At 38.5% G+C, this 18,952-nt stretch overlaps 4 protein-coding genes across 4 annotated transcripts; all 4 read left to right on the top strand.

Moving 5' to 3' along the window:
* The first annotated feature begins 979 nt into the window (after window positions 1–979).
* On the top strand, window positions 980–2,563 carry LOC149105679 (BTB and MATH domain-containing protein 38-like). Its single transcript, XM_089271402.1, has one exon. It carries the CDS (start codon window positions 1,779–1,781, stop codon window positions 2,127–2,129), a length of 351 nt encoding a protein of 116 aa, XP_089127528.1. The 5' UTR covers window positions 980–1,778; the 3' UTR covers window positions 2,130–2,563.
* Window positions 2,564–5,110: 2,547 nt separating this feature from the next.
* On the top strand, window positions 5,111–6,454 carry LOC110045405 (BTB and MATH domain-containing protein 36-like). Its single transcript, XM_089271196.1, has one exon. The coding sequence runs from the start codon at window positions 5,317–5,319 to the stop codon at window positions 6,154–6,156; it is 840 nt and encodes a 279-aa protein (XP_089127322.1). The 5' UTR covers window positions 5,111–5,316; the 3' UTR covers window positions 6,157–6,454.
* Window positions 6,455–9,250: 2,796 nt separating this feature from the next.
* LOC110045422 (BTB and MATH domain-containing protein 36-like) lies at window positions 9,251–10,389 on the top strand. Its single transcript, XM_020751024.2, has one exon. The coding sequence runs from the start codon at window positions 9,543–9,545 to the stop codon at window positions 10,140–10,142; it is 600 nt and encodes a 199-aa protein (XP_020606683.2). The 5' UTR covers window positions 9,251–9,542; the 3' UTR covers window positions 10,143–10,389.
* Window positions 10,390–14,430: 4,041 nt separating this feature from the next.
* On the top strand, window positions 14,431–18,118 carry LOC110045409 (BTB and MATH domain-containing protein 38-like). The gene has a single exon (XM_089271197.1). It carries the CDS (start codon window positions 14,532–14,534, stop codon window positions 15,159–15,161), a length of 630 nt encoding a protein of 209 aa, XP_089127323.1. The 5' UTR covers window positions 14,431–14,531; the 3' UTR covers window positions 15,162–18,118.
* The last annotated feature ends 834 nt before the right edge of the window (window positions 18,119–18,952 follow it).

Raw genomic sequence — 18,952 nt, 5'->3', positions numbered from 1 at the left:
CTTCAGAATATCGTGTCGCTGTCGCGATAAAGAGATTGCAGAGAGACAAAAACTGTCTCGTAGAAAATACATGGCCAGTATTTTCAATAAAGTATTTTCTGCGGAAAAATGAACTCGTGTCTCTCCACGGCGACATGATATTCTGGAGTTTGCCTATTGTTCACGGTCACGCGTTTTGCATGTGACATTGACCAATCAGCGTACATTTAATTTGGATTTAAGTTTCATCAGAAGTTATAATTATGATTACCATGTGCATTTATTAGCAGAAAATTGGCCCACAAGCCGATTGCTCTGCTTTCTGCTGCTACACCGTGCTGCCGTGACCTAACCCGGGTCGAAACTTAACGTCCAGGGTTGCGATTCTTGGCTTTCAGTTTGGAGTCTATCATGTTATTGTCTACGTAGTAATCAGCCTTTCTTCATTGTTATATTTCTAACTTTTTTTTTTACAGATCCTACGTATACCAGCAGCTAGCATTTTCGTTTGCTGTCCCTTGCATCATTTGCATTTTATGGTTAGCATTTTTTTGTACGGCTAACGCTTAAAATGTTCCAACTTTTACGCTCACCGGCTACATTTTTGGCCCGTTTTACGGCTACCGGTTTATCCCTGTGAGATCCACTAACATTGTACAAACCGTTAACGAACCGATTTCTCTGTTCAAATGATAAACAACTTAACTTTTAACCCCATCCCTTGTGTAATCTGGAACAGAACGACACATCATAGCAGTGGCATAGATACATACAACACGCAAAACAGACAACAGTCTTGCACGGTAAAGAGCTAGCGACATTTGAATCATGTTGTGCCAGAAGAAACAAAGGAGGTAAAAACTAAACATAAAGCTACAGGGTCAGCAGTCTACGACAAAGTAAGACAAAGCGAAAATTTGATAACAAACATCATACTGTACCAAGCTCGATCTCAGGCTCTCTCTCCTTTGCCTATCCGTATCATTAAGGAGAGAGACCTTGGTTGAAACGGTCACGTGGGGTGCTTTTCAAGAACAAACTGATTTAGTTATTTTTATATAATGTGTAATGTTATCAGAAAATGGAAAGAATATTTACATGTAAACTTACATGGAAATTTTCAGGTGTATAAACTTTCAGAGGGAATTTTCATGACCAATAGCTCTCTATCCCATTCTATCCAACCGCTGTTGGGCTAGCTACTTTACCAATAGATATCAAATTTCAGAAACGGTTTCTTTTGATTGGCATCGGCGTTACCACAGCAACGCACTGTTCACGTCACGTGTTGTAGCTCCATGTCTTGCAATGTCCTGTAGAAACGTGATTCGGCTGTACAAATGTATAAAATTTGATTGTAGTAACTCTTACTATTAAAATATACTCTTAGTAAACACTACATAATGTAAAAGTGAAATGGTTTCTGGCATTCTAATTAAATCTCTTCGAGAATATTCAATAGGGTCTTTCAGTAAAATAAGAGGCCCGACTAATTCCTCTCGGGTTAACATACATGATAGTCTGGGACAACTTCTCCAGTCTCGACCCCAGGCTCCCTGTTCTTTTCCTCCCTTGTTTCTTAGGACAAGGGAGGAAAAGAAGAGAGAGTCTAGGATCGAGTTGCAGTTTCTCCCGCCTGTTTCCTATCTACTGAATGCCTGATTGGCTCACGGCCGTATCATCAAGTCACGTGAGGATGGCATTCCATGAGTTGCTATTTTCTCTTCAGTCTCGATCAAGGAGCGCCACGAAGCAATTCAATTACACAAGATTCGCCGTGATTTTCGCAAATATTTGCAATGGCTGCCTCAAGTAACATGTCCACTTCAGCTACCCCACCAGATTTCTCAAAGCCGTGGATGTACAGTGATGTCGCTCTTAATGTAGAAGGTCAGATGTTTCACGTCCATCGCTTTGCTCTTGCCATGTGGTCGCCTGTGTTCAAGAAGATGTTTACGTCAGAGTTTAAAGAAAAGAACTTGTATCCAATTCATCTTCCAAGCAAAAAGGCAAGTGAGATCAAGGAGCTTCTACTGATTATTTATTCAACTGTATCACACAAAGGATGGAAATCTGTGACGAAAGAAAATTACTATTTCCTGTTCGAACTCGCCGACGAGTATCAGATGGACTCCATTAAGCAGAGATGAGAAGATTTTTTGATCGAAAAGGTAACAAGTACGTCCGGAAATACCTTCCTTGATGAGCTGAGATTTGCACAGACTCACAAACTACAGAAGCTCATTCAAACCATAGTCAACAAAGCTTTTCATGAGCTACGGCTGGATGATTTCAAAAGCCATCATATGTATTGTTATTTAGAGCCAGACATTTATAAACAGATTGTTGACGGAATGATAAAAAAGCACGAGGAGAAGCAGAATTTACAGCTGCATGGGATGGTCACCAGACCTTACTAGGCCTGGTATTTTTCCTGTTCCAATATATCGTTAGTAATCCGTACGGTATATAAAGTGTTGGTTTTGGGTGAGATTAAACTTTGTTGGCTGGTTGATCAATCAGTAGTGAAACCGGCGGACTGATATGTGCAAAACGCGTATTTAAGTAAACGGTCGTAGATAAATATCTTTATCTTGTATTGTACAAGTCAACTATTAATTGTTAAAAGTATTCTAAGGAGTTGTTCACGAACTCTCCGGAAAGCTCTTCCGAGGAGACATGCTTTATAAACAGTGTCAATATTCGCTTTCCTAGAAAAACGCATTTTTACTTCCGGGTTATTTCTCCGATTTCAGTTTCGCTTACTCCTGAGAACAAGATTTCATTTTAGGTGGACCATCAGATGTTCTGGGACTGTCGAGAATATATAGTATATTTTCCTTATTTCTGATATTAGTGCAAGGCATTTGTCAATTAATTAAAAATTGTATTACCTCATCATTTTGGGGAATGCAATTATCAGTACTAACGATAACACACCTTTTTAAGGAGCATTTGAAAAGATGTAAAATTGATTTTTGTCCGGTTTTTTTTTTTTTTTTTGACAATTTCTCTTTTTATCTATTTTAGAATATTTTTCCCCAGATGATTTCACTTTATGTAACTTAAGTAGGATTACATAAGGATAAAATAATACGCTTACATATAAATACACGTTGTTACTGGTCGCGTTTTTATACCTTAACCATTTTGTCTTGTATATCTCTAGTGCATGAGCACTTGCGCATTGAAGAACACAGCTTGAGTTAATGCTTTGAACAAATAAAACAATGCGGTGTGTTTGTGTTGTTGTGCTTATGTTTCACTTATTTCCTTTATTCGAGGGAAATATGGAACAGCTGTAGAAGAAGATCGATCTATTATGATTGTTGTCTTGGTGCAATTGTTGAAAAAAAAATGAGAGAAAAGAAAAGGATAGTAAAGAAAGGAAAGGAAAGGAAAGGAAGGGAAAGGAAAGGAAAGGCAAGGAAGGGAAAGGAAAGGTATGGAAAGGAAAGGAAAAGAAAGAAAAACTAAACAAAGACAGAATTAATTTACACGCTACTATTGCAAGCGCAATCAGTGAAATCCTAGTCTCCGCACCAACAAATCAACCGACATATACATCGCATCGGCGTCAGCATATTAACAAAGTTACCATAGCATTCTCTGGTCACAGAGTTCGAGCTGTTTTACTAAAAATAATTGCTGTAAGATAGGCCTGCTTTAGTAAAAGTTCAGTTGGTCCACCAGATTTCTCAGAGCCATGGAAGTTTCGCGGTGTCGTTCTTGTGGTAGAAGATCAGAAGTTTCACATCCATCGATTGATTCCGTTTTGATTTAATCGCCGGTGTTTTAGATGATGTTTACATCAGAGTTTTAAAGAAAAGAACTTGGTTGAAATGCCTCTTCCGGGCAAAAGGCAAGTGAGATCAAACAGCTTCTACTGATTAATTATCCAACAAGTTAAATCTGCGAAAGCGTGAAAAGCTGCAACGAATGAAAATTGCTTCTTCCTGTTCAACTCGTTGATGAGTATCAAAGAGATCGTTGAGGGAATTACAGAAAGACTTGAGGAAACTTGGAGCTAGCCGATTGAAACTTCCAACGTTACGCTCAATGTGCTATTTACACAGACCTACAAGTTTGGCAAACGTCTTTGCACAATCGTTAAAAAATCAACAAAGCTGCGGGCTAGAGATCTTGAAAGTCATAAGATATATCACAGAATTCATAATGCTGAGCAACAGATTTATGAACAGCTAGAATCTGAGTGGAGGAAGAATTGAAGAAAGTATTGGGAAGGATTTTAGCAGCTTAGCTAGCAGCTCTGTTATAGATACTGAAGGGTTTCAACTAAGGGATGCCGCAGACTTGTAAGACTTATAGCTATTTGAGGTGACACTGAGGATGAAGCATGCATAAGCATTTTGAAAAGGGTAGGTACTCTTGTAACTCATTTTACTCATACTTTTAACAGAGCATGCAGTATGAGATCTGATCCGTTTGATTTGAGGAAATGAGAATACTCTCCGTTTGCTGCCGTTAAAACCAGTATCTGGCTGATCCGAGGATACACACAATAACTAACTAAATAAAAATCATTACCCAGAGATCTAGAGTTACTAGTTTCTAGTCTGATCGTAGTTATGCTGTTCTCACATTCAATCATGAAATCCTTAAAGCTTTTCCTGGAAGCTAGGAATAGCGTCAATTCGCTTTCCTAGAAACTTGTATTTTTACTTCCGGTTATTTTCTCCGATCTCACTTCCTTCCCGGAAAATGCGAATTTTCTCGGTTATCCCATATTTTGCAATTTTCTGAATTTTTCCTTTAGTGTTCGCAGCGGAATCAGAGTACGTGAAAAAGAAATGGAACATTTTTTTTTTTTTCTGATACGCTGCATCGTAAGATTAACTTTTAGCCCTTACCTGCGGGTAAGTCTGATGCGTAAAGTCAATACGAGCCAAACCGTCAACACTGGCAGAGAACAAAAATCTTAATGCATGAAATTTGAAATCTTCAATTTCCTATGTCTCTTTCAACTTCAGTGGTGGCACCCTCGTTTTTTTGTTTTTTGTTTTTTGTTTTTTTGTTTTTTTCGAGATATTTCCATATCATCTCGGATCGATTGAACGATTTTTATTGGCATCGGAGTTACCACGGCAACACAGCGTTAAAGTCATATGTTGTAACTACCGTCACTCTTTCTTCCAGTATAAACCTGGGTTGGCTGAATGAATGTTTTCAATTTGAATAATTATAAGTTGTGACCTCAACTTTCAAAATATGTCTATGTCTTTAACAGGTACATTATATGGCGTGACGTAAACAAGGGATAGCTTGAGTTCTAGCAACGCAATTGAAACTCTACCACCTCTGTTGAGCTGCTGTGCAATGGATAAACCAGGAACTGCTTCACCTGGTCCACCCGACTTCTCAGAGCCGTGGAAGTTAAGCGATGTGGTACTTTTGGTTGAAGAACAAAAATTTCATGTTCATCGAAGCACGCTTGCCTTCTGGTCGCCAGTGTTTGAGCGGATGTTTACGTCTGACTTTAAGGAGAAGAACTCGGATGAAATTCCACTTCCAGGGAAGAAAGCGAGTGAAATTAAAGAGCTGCTTCAAATAATGTACCCATCATTGGAGGAAAAAGTCATATCAAGGAATAACTGTTATTTCCTGCTGGATCTTGCTCGCGAATATCAGATAGCCTCCATTACTCGAAAGTGCGAAGATTTCCTGGTTTCTGCGGTGAAAACAAGGAAAGAAAAAGATGTATTAGCCGTGCTGATCGTTGGGCAAAACTACGAGCTACAGACACTGATAGAATCATGTGTGTATGAAGCTCGTCGTTTGAGTTTGAAAGAATTAAAGCAGCATACCAAGCGCGGAGAGATTGACCCAGATAATTATGCACAGATTACTGAAGGAATTATTGAACGACTTGAGAAACAGTGCAAGGAAGTTAAATCTAATTGTTCACAAAAGTTGCATAATTTGAGCATATGTCTATATAATCATGCTAGTAGGAAAGGAAAAGTCTCATGTATTCAGTCGATGCATATGTATGACCGTTGGGCACCTAGACCAACTACCGATCAATATTTGCATGCCTTAAATGAAGACAATTCTGAGCACAAATGCCCCTCGAGCTCAAAGTCTTTCTGCCCTGGGTTAAGTGAGGTTTCGATTCATCTAACGGAATTGAAAAGAATACTAGAAACTTTGCCATAGACAAGAACTTTGGCATCGTATACGACGATAACATTGCTCTATAAACCCGTGTTGCAGTACTTATTCGATGGTGTCAACTGCTGTTTCGCACCATGAATGCAATTGCGGTATTTACCATATTAAGGAAAATTGTTTGGTCCTGTTAGGGAGGTACTTGTGTCTCCTGTCTGAATTTCGCAAGCAGCTCTGTCGACATTTCGCAAGGTTCTTAGGACAATTGTAGCTTAGCTTGAAATATATATATTTTTTTGTAATATCACTTTCTGTAGAAAAAGAGTGATTGAAATATTGTCAGTATATATTAGGTAACAGTTTTATCTTGTATGGTTGAAATCAAGTACTATTATTTTTACTAGCTGCACTTTAAATTATTATATAATTTAATGGTGGTTATAATGCCTTAAGATGCGATGTAGTTTTACATGAATGGCAGTTCTTTTAGTAGTGAACCAGTTTTGTTGACCTCTTACTAAAAAAATAGCACAGTTTATTGATCCAGCTAGATTGATTGGTACCGACAATAAATGACTGACGTAGGGTCGATAAATCTCAGTGTAATTTCTACTAAAATAATGTTTTAAAAGTATTCAGTGGAGTAATTTTCCAACTGATTACCAACAGTAGTACCCCAGAAAGCTTTTCCTAGAAGCAATTCGCTTTTTCCAAGAAAAGTACGTTTTTAACTTCCGGGGCTTTTCTTCGAAATTCACTTCCGTTCCTCGCGTGATCCTGGCAATAGATCGTTTTCTTGTGACGTCGTAATTCTCTAAAATTCAAAATTAAAGAGCCAGCAAAGTTTTTATCCTCATCAGGCATAAGAGGTGGTAAATATATAATTATCCGTATACAATTTTACAGCTCAATTGCATCGCAAGATTAACTCTTAGCCCTTACCCGTGTGTATTTTAGATCTGACTAGCGTGAAGTCAATACGAGCATACATCTATGAATATGATGGATGGTAAATGAAAAAATGAAAAAATCTCGAAATGTAGTATAATTTAATGTAAATAGACAGGAATCGTTTTATACTTATATTATATTTTAATTTTAACAGTGTCCCCGATTAGTAAGCTTAAGGCTAGCTAGAAGACTAGACACTCAAATAAAGTTATTATTATTATTATTATTATTATTATTATTATTATATGAAATTCAAAAAACAAACAAACAAACAAACAAAAATAATAATAATAATAGCCAATCTTCAATTTCCTCTGTTTGTTTCAACTTCTGCTGGCATCCTCGGATTTTTCGAGATTTTTCCATTCACCATCCCCGCAGAAATGAAAGAGTAGTACTTCTTTATCTAAGCTATATGTCGCGCTTGCTTTTGGGTTTAATTGGCATCGACGTTACCGCAGCAACGCAGTATGACGTCATGTGTTGTAGCTATTTTATATGACTATTCTACGTCCTGTGGAATCGTGGTTCGACTGCATTGATTGCAATGAATTTTACTTTTAAAATAAACATTATTATACAATTACATTCTATGAAAAGCGGAAGCGCAAAGTAATGTGGGATACCTATACCATGTATACAGGTTGAGTGACTTTACAGTCAGTATAAAATATAGACTGCGGACTGCAAACCGTGGACTACGGACTACGGATTACGGACTACGGACTGCGGACTGCGGTCTACAGACTACGGACGACGGACTACGGACTACGGACTACGGACTACGGACTACGGACTACGGACTACGGACTACGGACTACGGACTACGGACTACGGACTACGGACTACGGACTACGGACTACGGACTACGGACTACGGACTACGGACTACGGACTACGGACTACGGACTACGGACTACGGACTACGGACTACGGACTACGGACTACGGACTACGGACTACGGACTACGGACTACGGACTACGGACTACGGACTACGGACTACGGACTACGGACTACGGACTACGGACTACGGACTACGGACTACGGACTACGGACTACGGACTACGGACTACGGACTACGGACTACGGACTACGGACTACGGACTACGGACTACGGACTACGGACTACGGACTACGGACTACGGACTACGGACTACGGACTACGGACTACGGACTACGGACTACGGACTACGGACTACGGACTACGGACTACGGACTACGGACTACGGACTGCGGACTACGGATTGCGGACTGCGGACTACGGACTGGGTATATAACAAGGACTCAGATAAAACGCAGACTGCGGACTAAATGCGGCCTACCGACTGCGGACTGACTTTACAACACGGACAAAGGTACAAAATGCCGATTTTCCTGCCAAGTGGCCACGGTGCATGAAGGGAATGGTATTTTCCCGCCATAAATGTCATTTGGAAAAACTGCACATGTGCTAACACCCCAAGATGGCCGGCATTGAAGGTAAGGGCTGCGATTATTTCACATATTAATTAATTCTTCTTTTCTCGCAGAGTTTCGATTTCCAAGATAGCAAAATTTTGATAGTATAGACCAAAGTGCCTTTCTGGCTGTTGTTATCTTCACCGGGAAGCAATCGACAACTCCATATGTTGCCTTTACTGTTTCATTTCTCTCTACCTGGTTTTGAAACTTTTCGATTGCTTCCCACTATATGATCAATATGTGAACATGATCAAGTTACACACAGTTTCAGTAACGTGAACTATACCATACTCTACAAATAAGTTAAGTGTATGCGTGATTTTTTGGGGAGTTTTTATTTTTAGTTTAGTTTAGTTTTCTAAATTTGGGGGACGTTTACAATAAAACAATTATTCTACTAGCACTTGTTGGATATGAAATGGCTATAGCCAACTCGGCGCTACGCGCTTCGTGGGATATCTACCATCACATATCTAATGCGCGCTCAATACGCCAGAGATTTTCTTAGTTACGTTGAACTGAAGTTATAGCTAAGGCATTAATATTGGTTAGGGCGGTGCCATTAGGTGGGCTAGTAGATACTGCTGTGTTAGTAGTCATTTCTGTTGAACACCCGAGGCGGGGTTACGCAGACACCGGAAATTATTTATGAAACATGCATGAAGAAAATGTGTCTTGATGACGCCACAATTTTTTTGACAGTCGATACAATGCTGTTTGAATACAATGTCTAAATGCATTGCTATTTTGGCTCAGCAAATGGCAAGTGAAAGTTATGCATGGTGGCAATTATTCTACTGAAAAATGATCATAAAAACAGGAAAACAGAAGCCACTAGTTTCTGTCTCTCAAGCATGAAGGTGTTTGTTTGAATCATTTTAATGCTCATTGTCGCGCGACTGACCACGTGAAACCGAGGCAAAAGCTATTTATGAGTCGCCATTTTCTGCTCCCTTGGTGCCACGAAAACTCGATTCCGCAGGATTGCGATTCGATTCGCTCTATTTTACAACTACTGTACAATGGCTACCTCAAGTCAGAATTCAGCTGCTCCACCAGATTTTTCAGAGCCATGGAAGTGTAGCGATGTTGTTCTGGTCGTCGAAGATCACAAGTTTCATGTCCATCGTTACACCCTTGCAATGTGGTCGCCTGTCTTCGAGAAAATGTTTACCTCTGAGTTTAAAGAAAAGAAGTCGCGTGAAATTCCTCTTCCAGGCAAAAAGGCAAGTGAGATCAAGGAGCTTCTATTGATCATTTATCTAACCAAATCTGGGAAAGCGTGGAAGACTGTAACGAATGAAAATTGCTACTTCCTAGTCAAGCTCGCTGATGAGTATCAGATGGAAGAGATTTTCAAGAGGTGCGAAGATGTTTTGGTCGATTTGGTATCTTCTAAGCCAGGTATTACCTTCCTTGCTGATCTGACGTTTGCACAGACGTACAAGTTAGAAAAACTGCTTCAAACAATCGTCAACAGAGCTCGTGAGCTGCGGCTGCAAGATTTTAAAAGTCACGAGATGTATGATAAAATGGATCCGCATATTTACAAACAGATTATGGAGGGCATTGTACAAAGGCTTGAGGAGAATTTTAACAGGCACTACCCCTATTATAGATAAGGGCTCTAGCGCCCATTAACTGGATGCACAGACTTATAATCATTTGAGGTGACACAGGCGATGAGGAGTGTATGCACTTTGAATAAGAACCTCTTGAAGCCAAATTTAAAAATACTTTTGCATAGAGTGTGAGATTCGTTTGATTTGAGGAGATGAGCATTATATCTCTTTGTTGTCGGTTGAATGAGTATCTCGTTGATTCGACGATGTACACAATAACTAACTAAATAAAAACCATTGGCCAGAGGTCTAGAATAACTAGTTTATAGTCTGATCGTAGTTATGTTGTTCTCACATTCAAACATGAACTCCCAAAAGTTTTTCTTGGAAGCTAGAAATAGCATCAATTCGCTTTCCAAGAAACTCCTATTTTTACCTCCGGTTATTTTCTACGAACTCACTGCTGTTCCCGGAAAATGCGAATGCTGTCGATCGTCTCACTGTGTGCAATTTTTCCGCTTTAACGTTCTCAGCGGCATCAGAGTACGTCAAAAACAAATGGCAAACAAATTTGACGATACATTGCATCATAAGATTAACTTTTAGCCCTTTCTCGAATGTAAATTTGATTAGCGTGAAGTCAACACGAGCATAGTAAGACTTAAAAATTGTTGACACTGACTAAAAACTTTTTGTGTGAACGTTTCGGTTAATTATACTGTAATCTTGTTCAGCATAAATGGCGAACGAATGTAAATAAGTGCTTTGTAGAGCGTTTCACTGTCACGCAATAAAAAATAAAATCAAAAACCATTCAGCGGATAAAGTCAAGAAATTGTGATATTATAGAAGATAAATAAAGAAGACAGTTCTCCAAGTTTAAGGTGTGTGCGCTGTCCCAAAATTAAGACATTCGTCGAAATGTTTCCGCGCAAATTTACAGAGCCTAGTATGGAGCCGCCATGTCGGTGTTCCTCTGTGGTACATCAGTATGGCGGCCTGCAAATAGTGTTAACATCTGGAACTTACTTTGACTATCTAGGACACTGATTCACTGCACTGAACAAACAAACATTCAAATAAGTACTTTTCCAAATACTTAAACGTCTTAAATGGCTAAAAATCACAGAGATAAATAAATATTCTTCAACAAACGCGATCGCAGCTTAATGTCACGCACCGCCTTAACTCTGAAATTCAAAATGCGCTGGTTTCCAAATGAAGGACGCTATTGAGTTGGAAAGTTGTGAACAGATATGAAATTACGACCTCTTATGCATACTGAGGATAAAAAATTTGGTGGCTCTTTAATTTTGGATTGAAAAATTTGATAACGTCACCTGAAAACGTTCTATAAGAGCCGCGGGAAAACGTTTGTTAATGTCAGGAAGGTAAATGTGTTCGTTAATGGCATTCGGTTCACGAATTGAGTACCACGCTTCTAAAAATAATCTTTTCGACTATTAGGAACAGCGGTCAATAATCTTGACGTCTTCAAGGTCAAATTCGCGATTGTATTTGTATGGAATGTTAGGCTAATGAAGAGTTCTTATCTCCCGTGAAAATCGCTCTCTTGTGTTCTTACGGATCTTGATGTTTGACCGATATAAACTTTGTCGCAGTCTTTACAATTAACAATTATTCGCCGAAGGCGAGGTGAACATTGTTGAGTATAAAATGCTCTTATAAAGCACTCATTTACATTCATACGTCACTTATGTTGAAGGAGGTTATAGTATTTTAAACCGAAACGTTCACACAAAAAGTTTAGTCAGTGTCAACAATTTTTTATTCTTACTATTATCATGCCTGACTGCAACTACGGAATTTTCAATTCGAGCATGCAAACATGAATTTGAAATTGAAAAAAAGAGGCAATTCTAAATTCCCTGTGTTTGTTTCAACTTCTGCTGTCACCCTCGGATTTTTCGAGATTTTCCATTCACCACGAGTAGTACTTCCTTATCTAAGCTCTGTTGGGCTTGCTTTTGTGTTTAATTGGCATCGTTGTTGCCAAAGCAACGCAGTATGACGTCATGTGTTGTAGCTTTTCTATATGTCATTCTACGACCTGTAGAAACGTGGCTGCACTACATTGATTGCAATGAGTTTTACTTTTAAAATGAACATTACATTATTAAAAGCAGAAGCGTGAACTAATGTGGGATACCTATACGACTTGCGTGCTTTCCAGTCAGTATAAAATATAAACTGTGGACTGTGAACTGTGGACTGCGGACTGCGGACTGGGTATAAAACGTAACTCAGATATAAAACGTAGACTGCGGACTAAATGCGGCCTACCGACTGCGGACTGGGTATAAAACACGGACAAAGGTACAAAATGCCCATTTTCTTGCCACGTGACCACGGTGCATGAAGCGGTCAGTTATCAAAGTCCGTAAATGATTGTCAGTAACCGACCACCTCTATTTAGCGGCCACGGCCACCTTTTGGTCGTCCCGATGAGAGTTTTTCTATTGTCCTTAGCCCTATTAAACGGCAACCCAAAATTTAAAAACCGTAAATTTACTTTATTTTGGAAAAAAGCGATGGTAGATAAGAATCCGAAGTAGAAGGTGACGAGTGCTAAAAACATTCAAACACATATTTGCCATAATTGTTTAAATAAAGGAAATCATAATCGTTAGGGAGTTTGGATATCTGACCTTAATTAGCATAGAAATTTACGATTTCGTTTGTCCGTTCCTTTACATAGCGTTAGCTTCGATTGAGCCATAATATATATACGGAGAGTCCGTCGATGAGGTTTGACATCATTGATAAAAGATGTTCGTCTCACTGGTGGATGGCGTCCGGCTTAGTCTAGTTTTACGAGAGCCGAGTTAACCACCTCTAGGAACCCAGAGACATAAAAATAACGCAATGCAAACACAAGGTAAGCCATTTTATTCAAATTATTTTCTACACGTAGCATTTAGAGTAATTTTCGAAGCATTCTCATACGTTGTCTTATAAACGGCTAAAATTGTAACGCAATCGCCAGCAGCATAATGTCACGTTTTAATCGTATTCAACGTCTGGGCCGCCTGTGCTCACACTCAACCCATGAGATTGTAGGGAGAATTGGCAACTGTTGATTCTTCTTTACACGGTACACGGTACACGGTTCAAATCACATCCAAATTACTTTACTTGACGCCAGCAGGCGAAAAAGCGATCTATCGACTGATAGTGCGAAGAAGAAACGTTGTTATAACATAAAAGATCGGAGAAATACGGTAAATATTAACTCATAGCTCACCTTTTCAAGATCCTGCGAACGCCCACCGATCTATACAAACGCGCCGAAATGCCAGGTTTGAAGGTAGGTTTTACGTCGTGTATGGTACTTCTACTGTGCCCGTCAAACCAATGTTGACAATCTTCCCGACCCTGGCGCAACACAGACTTGTCAAGTTCCCGACCCAGGGGAGGCAATTTTATGTTAAACTCCGTGGGTATGCCCGATCCCCCCGGGGGAAACCACTGACAGGTGCATTATCCGCGCAACGCAATTAGGGGCCGTCAAACATTTCCTGCAGTGTTCTTTTCCCTAGTTTAACAACTACTTTCTTATGTCTTTCTCATGACGTTGTTAATTCACGAAAATATTTAAAAGAAATATTTACGGATTAAGCCTGGGCTGCTCTTAACTTGATATCGGATTGATTGCAGAAACCCCAATATAATTCTGCGCTGTTTTAGGTTCAGCGGAGTTTGATTGATTGACGATAGTTAAATCCAAGTTTCTTTCAACTATGAAATCTTATATTAACGTTATATAATAGCCTGCATTATTAATTTTACGTACTAGATTTTACATATAAACGGAGACATAAATGGTATTGTAATGTCTTTAGGGACGATTTAATTTATAATTAGGTTGAACGTTATCAGTAAAACAGGCAAAAGAGTCACTAAACTATAAAATATTATAATATAGTTTTGTAAGTAAAGCCTGATGTTTTTTACTGTGCCAGTGAATTATCTATAATCACCAACCCTCAGTCTCTATCAGCAAAATCACTTTTTAACGATGTCTTAAGATTCTGTACGAAGGATTGATTAGGGTAGGTGTATCCGTCGTATTTCTCGCAGCCGTGGACTTGTTGTTCTTTCTTGTACTTTATTTGAGATGGTCGCTGTAGAAGTACGAATTAGCTCATGGTGGCAAGTTTTTTCGGAGTCAAAAACTGGCATGAGAAAATTATGGCGGTCATTATTCCACTGAAAACCCTCAAAAAATAATAAAGACAGCAAAACACGAGCCACACATTCCTCGGTTGTAGGTATTTGCGCGACTCACTTTTGCGCCCATTGTCATGACAATAAGCTATCGTTAAGTCACGCTCGAATGGCAATCTTTGTGTCGCCGTTTTCTCCTAAGCCAGTCTCCCGACGCTTCTGATTCCGGAGTGATTCGCTTTGTGATGTAATTGCTGTGCAATGGCTACATCAAATAACAGTTCAGTTGGTCCACCGGATTTCTCCGAGCCATGGAAGTTTAGCGATGTCGTTCTTGTTGTAGAAGACCAGAAGTTTCACGTCCATCGATCGACTCTTTCGATATGGTCGCCTGTGTTTGAGACGATGTTTACGTCAATGTTTAAAGAAAAGAACATGTATGAAATTCCTCTTCCAGGCAAAAAGGCAAGTGAGATCAAAGAGCTTCTACTGATTATTTATCCAACTGTATCAGAAACGGGATGGAAATCTGTAACGAATGAAAATTGCTACTTCTTGGTCGAACTCGCTGATGAGTATCAGATGGACGCCATTAAGCAGAGGTGCGAAAATTTCTTGGTCGACGAGGTATCTCGTTCGAGCGGAAATGAGTTCCTGGTTCATTTGACACTTGCACAGACCCACAAACTAGACAAGCTCGTTAAAACCATAATCGGGAAAGCTAGGGGGCTGTCGCTGGATGATTTCAAAAGTCACGAGATGTATCATAAAATGGAGCCACACATTTACAAACAGATTGCTGAGGGAATGATAAAAAGACTTGAGGGAAGACCCTTGTGTAGGTCCTGTAAAAGTATGGTCCAGCAGGCACAAGCCTTCATATTGAGGTGACGTATTCGAGAAGAACGCCGGCCTGGAGTAGTTTAGACAATCACTGAACGCGCATACGTTTAGATCCGCAGAAAAATGCCCTGACATTGTTGATTTTGATTACGTTTGCTTGCTGATAGCGGCAAGGATTACAATTCGTGATCACCTGTAAATTTTATGTAGAGCAGGAAGCCGCTGAGGCTCATTTACTCGATCGACTAACTTCGACTCCGGATAACTTCAATCATTCGAATTAATATTCTTACCAAACAACCCAATTGGAGAAGAGCTGCTCCCAACTCGTAAGAATGGCAACTGTATCTTTCAGCAAGTTTGGTGCAGAGGAGCAACTTCCTTAGAACGTACGGTTAGAACTATTGTTCTGCTTGTCACACAACGCTTTTATTTACATACATACATACAGACAGACAGACAGACAGACAGACAGACACACACACACACACATACATACATACATACATACATACATACATACATACATACATACATACATACATACATACATACATACATACAGACATACATATACATACATTTTATTTGTTATGAAATTAAAACTACAATTGTAACATGCCCGCGGATAGCTAAGCTAATCTAGGCGGGTCATGTTTGGACGAGTTATTAATATACAGCAAGGTACAACTAAATACAACTGAAGGTAACAAGAGAACTAAAGAGACTAGAACTGACAACGATGACTAAAGACAACTAATAAACTAACGATATTACAAATAATAATTAACAACAGTTACGACGAGAGACTACAGATACACTAAAGCGAAATTATTGAGTATTAATGAATACATACTAGGAGGAAAATAAATTCAGCTTTACTTTTTGAACGATTTCTGTAAAATCAATATAACAATCTTCTGAAGCTAGAATTTCGAAAAGTATTTGTTTTATTTTCCTCTTAAAGACATTTTTTGGAAGCTTTCTTAAATATATAGGCATTTCATTCCAAATTTTTGTTCCGATTCTAGAAAATGAATTCACTTGAATTGAGAGTCTAGAACTTTGTTTGTAAAAATTCTTTGAGACAGAGGATCGAGTATTGTAAGAATGAATATCAGAAATGTCTTGAAAGAGATCTTGAATGTTTCCAGGAGCATTTCTGTGTCTTATTTCAAACATAAGGTTAGCTAAAAGCTCATAATACAAAGATTTTAACGGTAAAACACTGGCATCAATAAATAAAGGAATCGTATGTTGATTTCGCTCAGCAAAATAAATAAAGCGAAGAGCTCGCTTTTGGAGCTTGAGAAGCTTTTCAAGGTGTGATTTATATGCTTGGCCCCAGGCCACCAAACCATAAGTTAAATAAGGAGTAACTAAGGATCTATAAATAGTTAAAAGAGTTTGTCTCGGCAGAAAGTACCGTAGTTTACAAATCAATCCTACAGTTCGGCTTATTTTAATAGCTACATGATCAATATGATGTTTCCAAGAAAGATTATTGTCAATTATTACACCTAGATATCTCACAAATTCTTTACATTCTAGAGCCACCTTCTTTTGTTGATCATTATCGAATATCATAATTTTGGGATGATAAGTAAGTTTTCTCTGAGCTGGTCTAAAGATAACAAAATTTGTTTTTTTAATGTTTAAGGTTAATTTATTAGCCGTTAACCAATCGAACAACTTGCAGAGTTCTTGATTTACAGTCGACTCAAGAGACTTAAGATTTTTGTCAGCATATACGGCATTCGTGTCGTCAGCAAATAAAAAAAAATTTAAGTTTGTCAGAGGATTCTTGGATATCGTTGACATAAATTAGGAAAAGTAAAGGGCCTAGGACTGAGCCTTGCGGTACACCAGAAGTGGTATTTTGCCTTTTAGATATATAAGAGCCAATTTGCGTAGTTTGAGTTCGACCATCCAAGTAAGATGAGAACCACTTATTTATAACACCACGAAAACCATAGTGATCTAACTTGTGTAAAAGAATTTTATGATCGACTGTATCAAAAGCCTTTTTCAGGTCAATGAATACACCACATGAGAACAAGCGCTTGTCCATATTTTCCTGTATGGTACTTACAATGTCAAGAATTGCATGCTGTGTTGAATGCGCTTTGCGGAAGCCATATTGAGATGAAGAAAGTATATCATTTTGCTCAATGAAAGATTCCATTCTGGAGTAGACCAGTTTTTCGAAGATCCTATTAAAGTTAGACAGCAAAGAAATAGGCCTATAGTTGTTTGCATTAGTGTTATCTTCGGCTTTAAAAATAGGAATAATTTTTGCCATTTTTAATTTAGTGGGATACATCCCAGATGAAATAGAAAGATTTATTATTTCCGCAAGTGTAATGCTTACAACGTTTGACGAGTACTTCAACAGTTGGGTAGGACATGAGTATAAACCATGAGACTTGTTATTTGGTATGCGCAAAATTTCCAATTCCACTTCAGTTGGGGTAACTAGATTGAAAGCAAACGACGAATCGGGAGAGTTAGATCTGTTCATAAAATCAAAATAATTACGCTGAACGGTTGGTAACTTATTTGCCAGTTTAGGTCCAACAGAAGCGAAATGGTCATTAAGTACGTTGGCTATTCTATTATGGTCACAGGTAACAGAATCATTATCAGTAGGGACTTTAATAGAAGTAATAGGTTTTGTGTTCTTCAATTTACGAGCAAGTACATTCTTTATTCCCTCCCAAGTTTTTTTCATATTAGTTAGGTTATCATTAAAAAATTTAGAATAGTATTGCAGTTTACTTAAACGCGTTAAGGTACAAATTTTGTTCCTATAAATTTTGTAGTTGGCGGTGTCACCAGATGCATATAACTTATTTTTAACTTTAATGGAGATTCTTATGCCTTTGGTGATCCATGGTTTGGAGAGCTGTTTTGCTTTGCGGTTTGAAATTGTCTTCATAGGTACATGTTTATTTATCAATTTGTTAAACTTGTTGTAAAAAGAAGAAAATAAATTGTCCACGTCACACGGTTTTTTATCTGTGAGAGTATTCCAGTTCACAGTAGACAGATCGGCGTTAAAACTGTCCCTAGAGAATCTAGAAAAATCCCGCACGTTAAATTTTCTTATCTTAATTTTATCCCTCATAGACTTCAGAATACAGAATTGCGAAAAATGATCACTTATATCAGAGATGATATTTCCACTAGCCACAACTTGATCAGGATTGTTGATAAAAATGTTGTCAACTAGGGTGGCGGAGGTAGAGCGGACACGCTTTGGTTTGTCAATTGTGGGAACGAGAAAACAACTTTGAAGGGAAGTCAAAAAATCGTGACTATACGAAGATGACGTACATTTTAAAAGGTCAATATTGAAATCACCCATGATCACAATATATTTCCGAGAGGAAGCAAATTTTTCAATAGTCTCATCAAAATATGATTGAAAGATTTCAGGAGAATTGTGTTGTCTATAAAAGATTCCACAAATAACATTTTTCTTATTCTCAAAGGGAAACTCAGCCCACAATACCTGAAAAGCTTCATTGGAGGTCCTTTCTAAAACACGATAATCAAGTGACTCATCAATGAACATTCCCACACCCCCAGACGCCCGAGGTGTTGGAACATATTCAAATACATAGCCAGGTATATGTGCGGTGCACAGTTGTGAATTTACATTGGTGATTTTTGTTTCAGTAACTCCGATGACATTAAAATGAAAATCTACTTCACGCAAAAGTTGAGTTTGAAGATTTTCCAGATTACGATTCAAGCTAACTACGTTGTTATGAAATATAGAAAAGCTAGAGATAGTTTCATCCTTTGACAACTTCGTTTTCATTTCCTTAAAACTA

Source organism: Orbicella faveolata, unplaced genomic scaffold, assembly GCF_042242905.1.
Source record: "Orbicella faveolata isolate gen_17 unplaced genomic scaffold, um_ofav_v1 contig_34, whole genome shotgun sequence".
Taxonomy (NCBI): domain Eukaryota; kingdom Metazoa; phylum Cnidaria; class Anthozoa; order Scleractinia; family Merulinidae; genus Orbicella; species Orbicella faveolata.
This window is presented reverse-complemented; position numbering and strand designations above follow the sequence as displayed.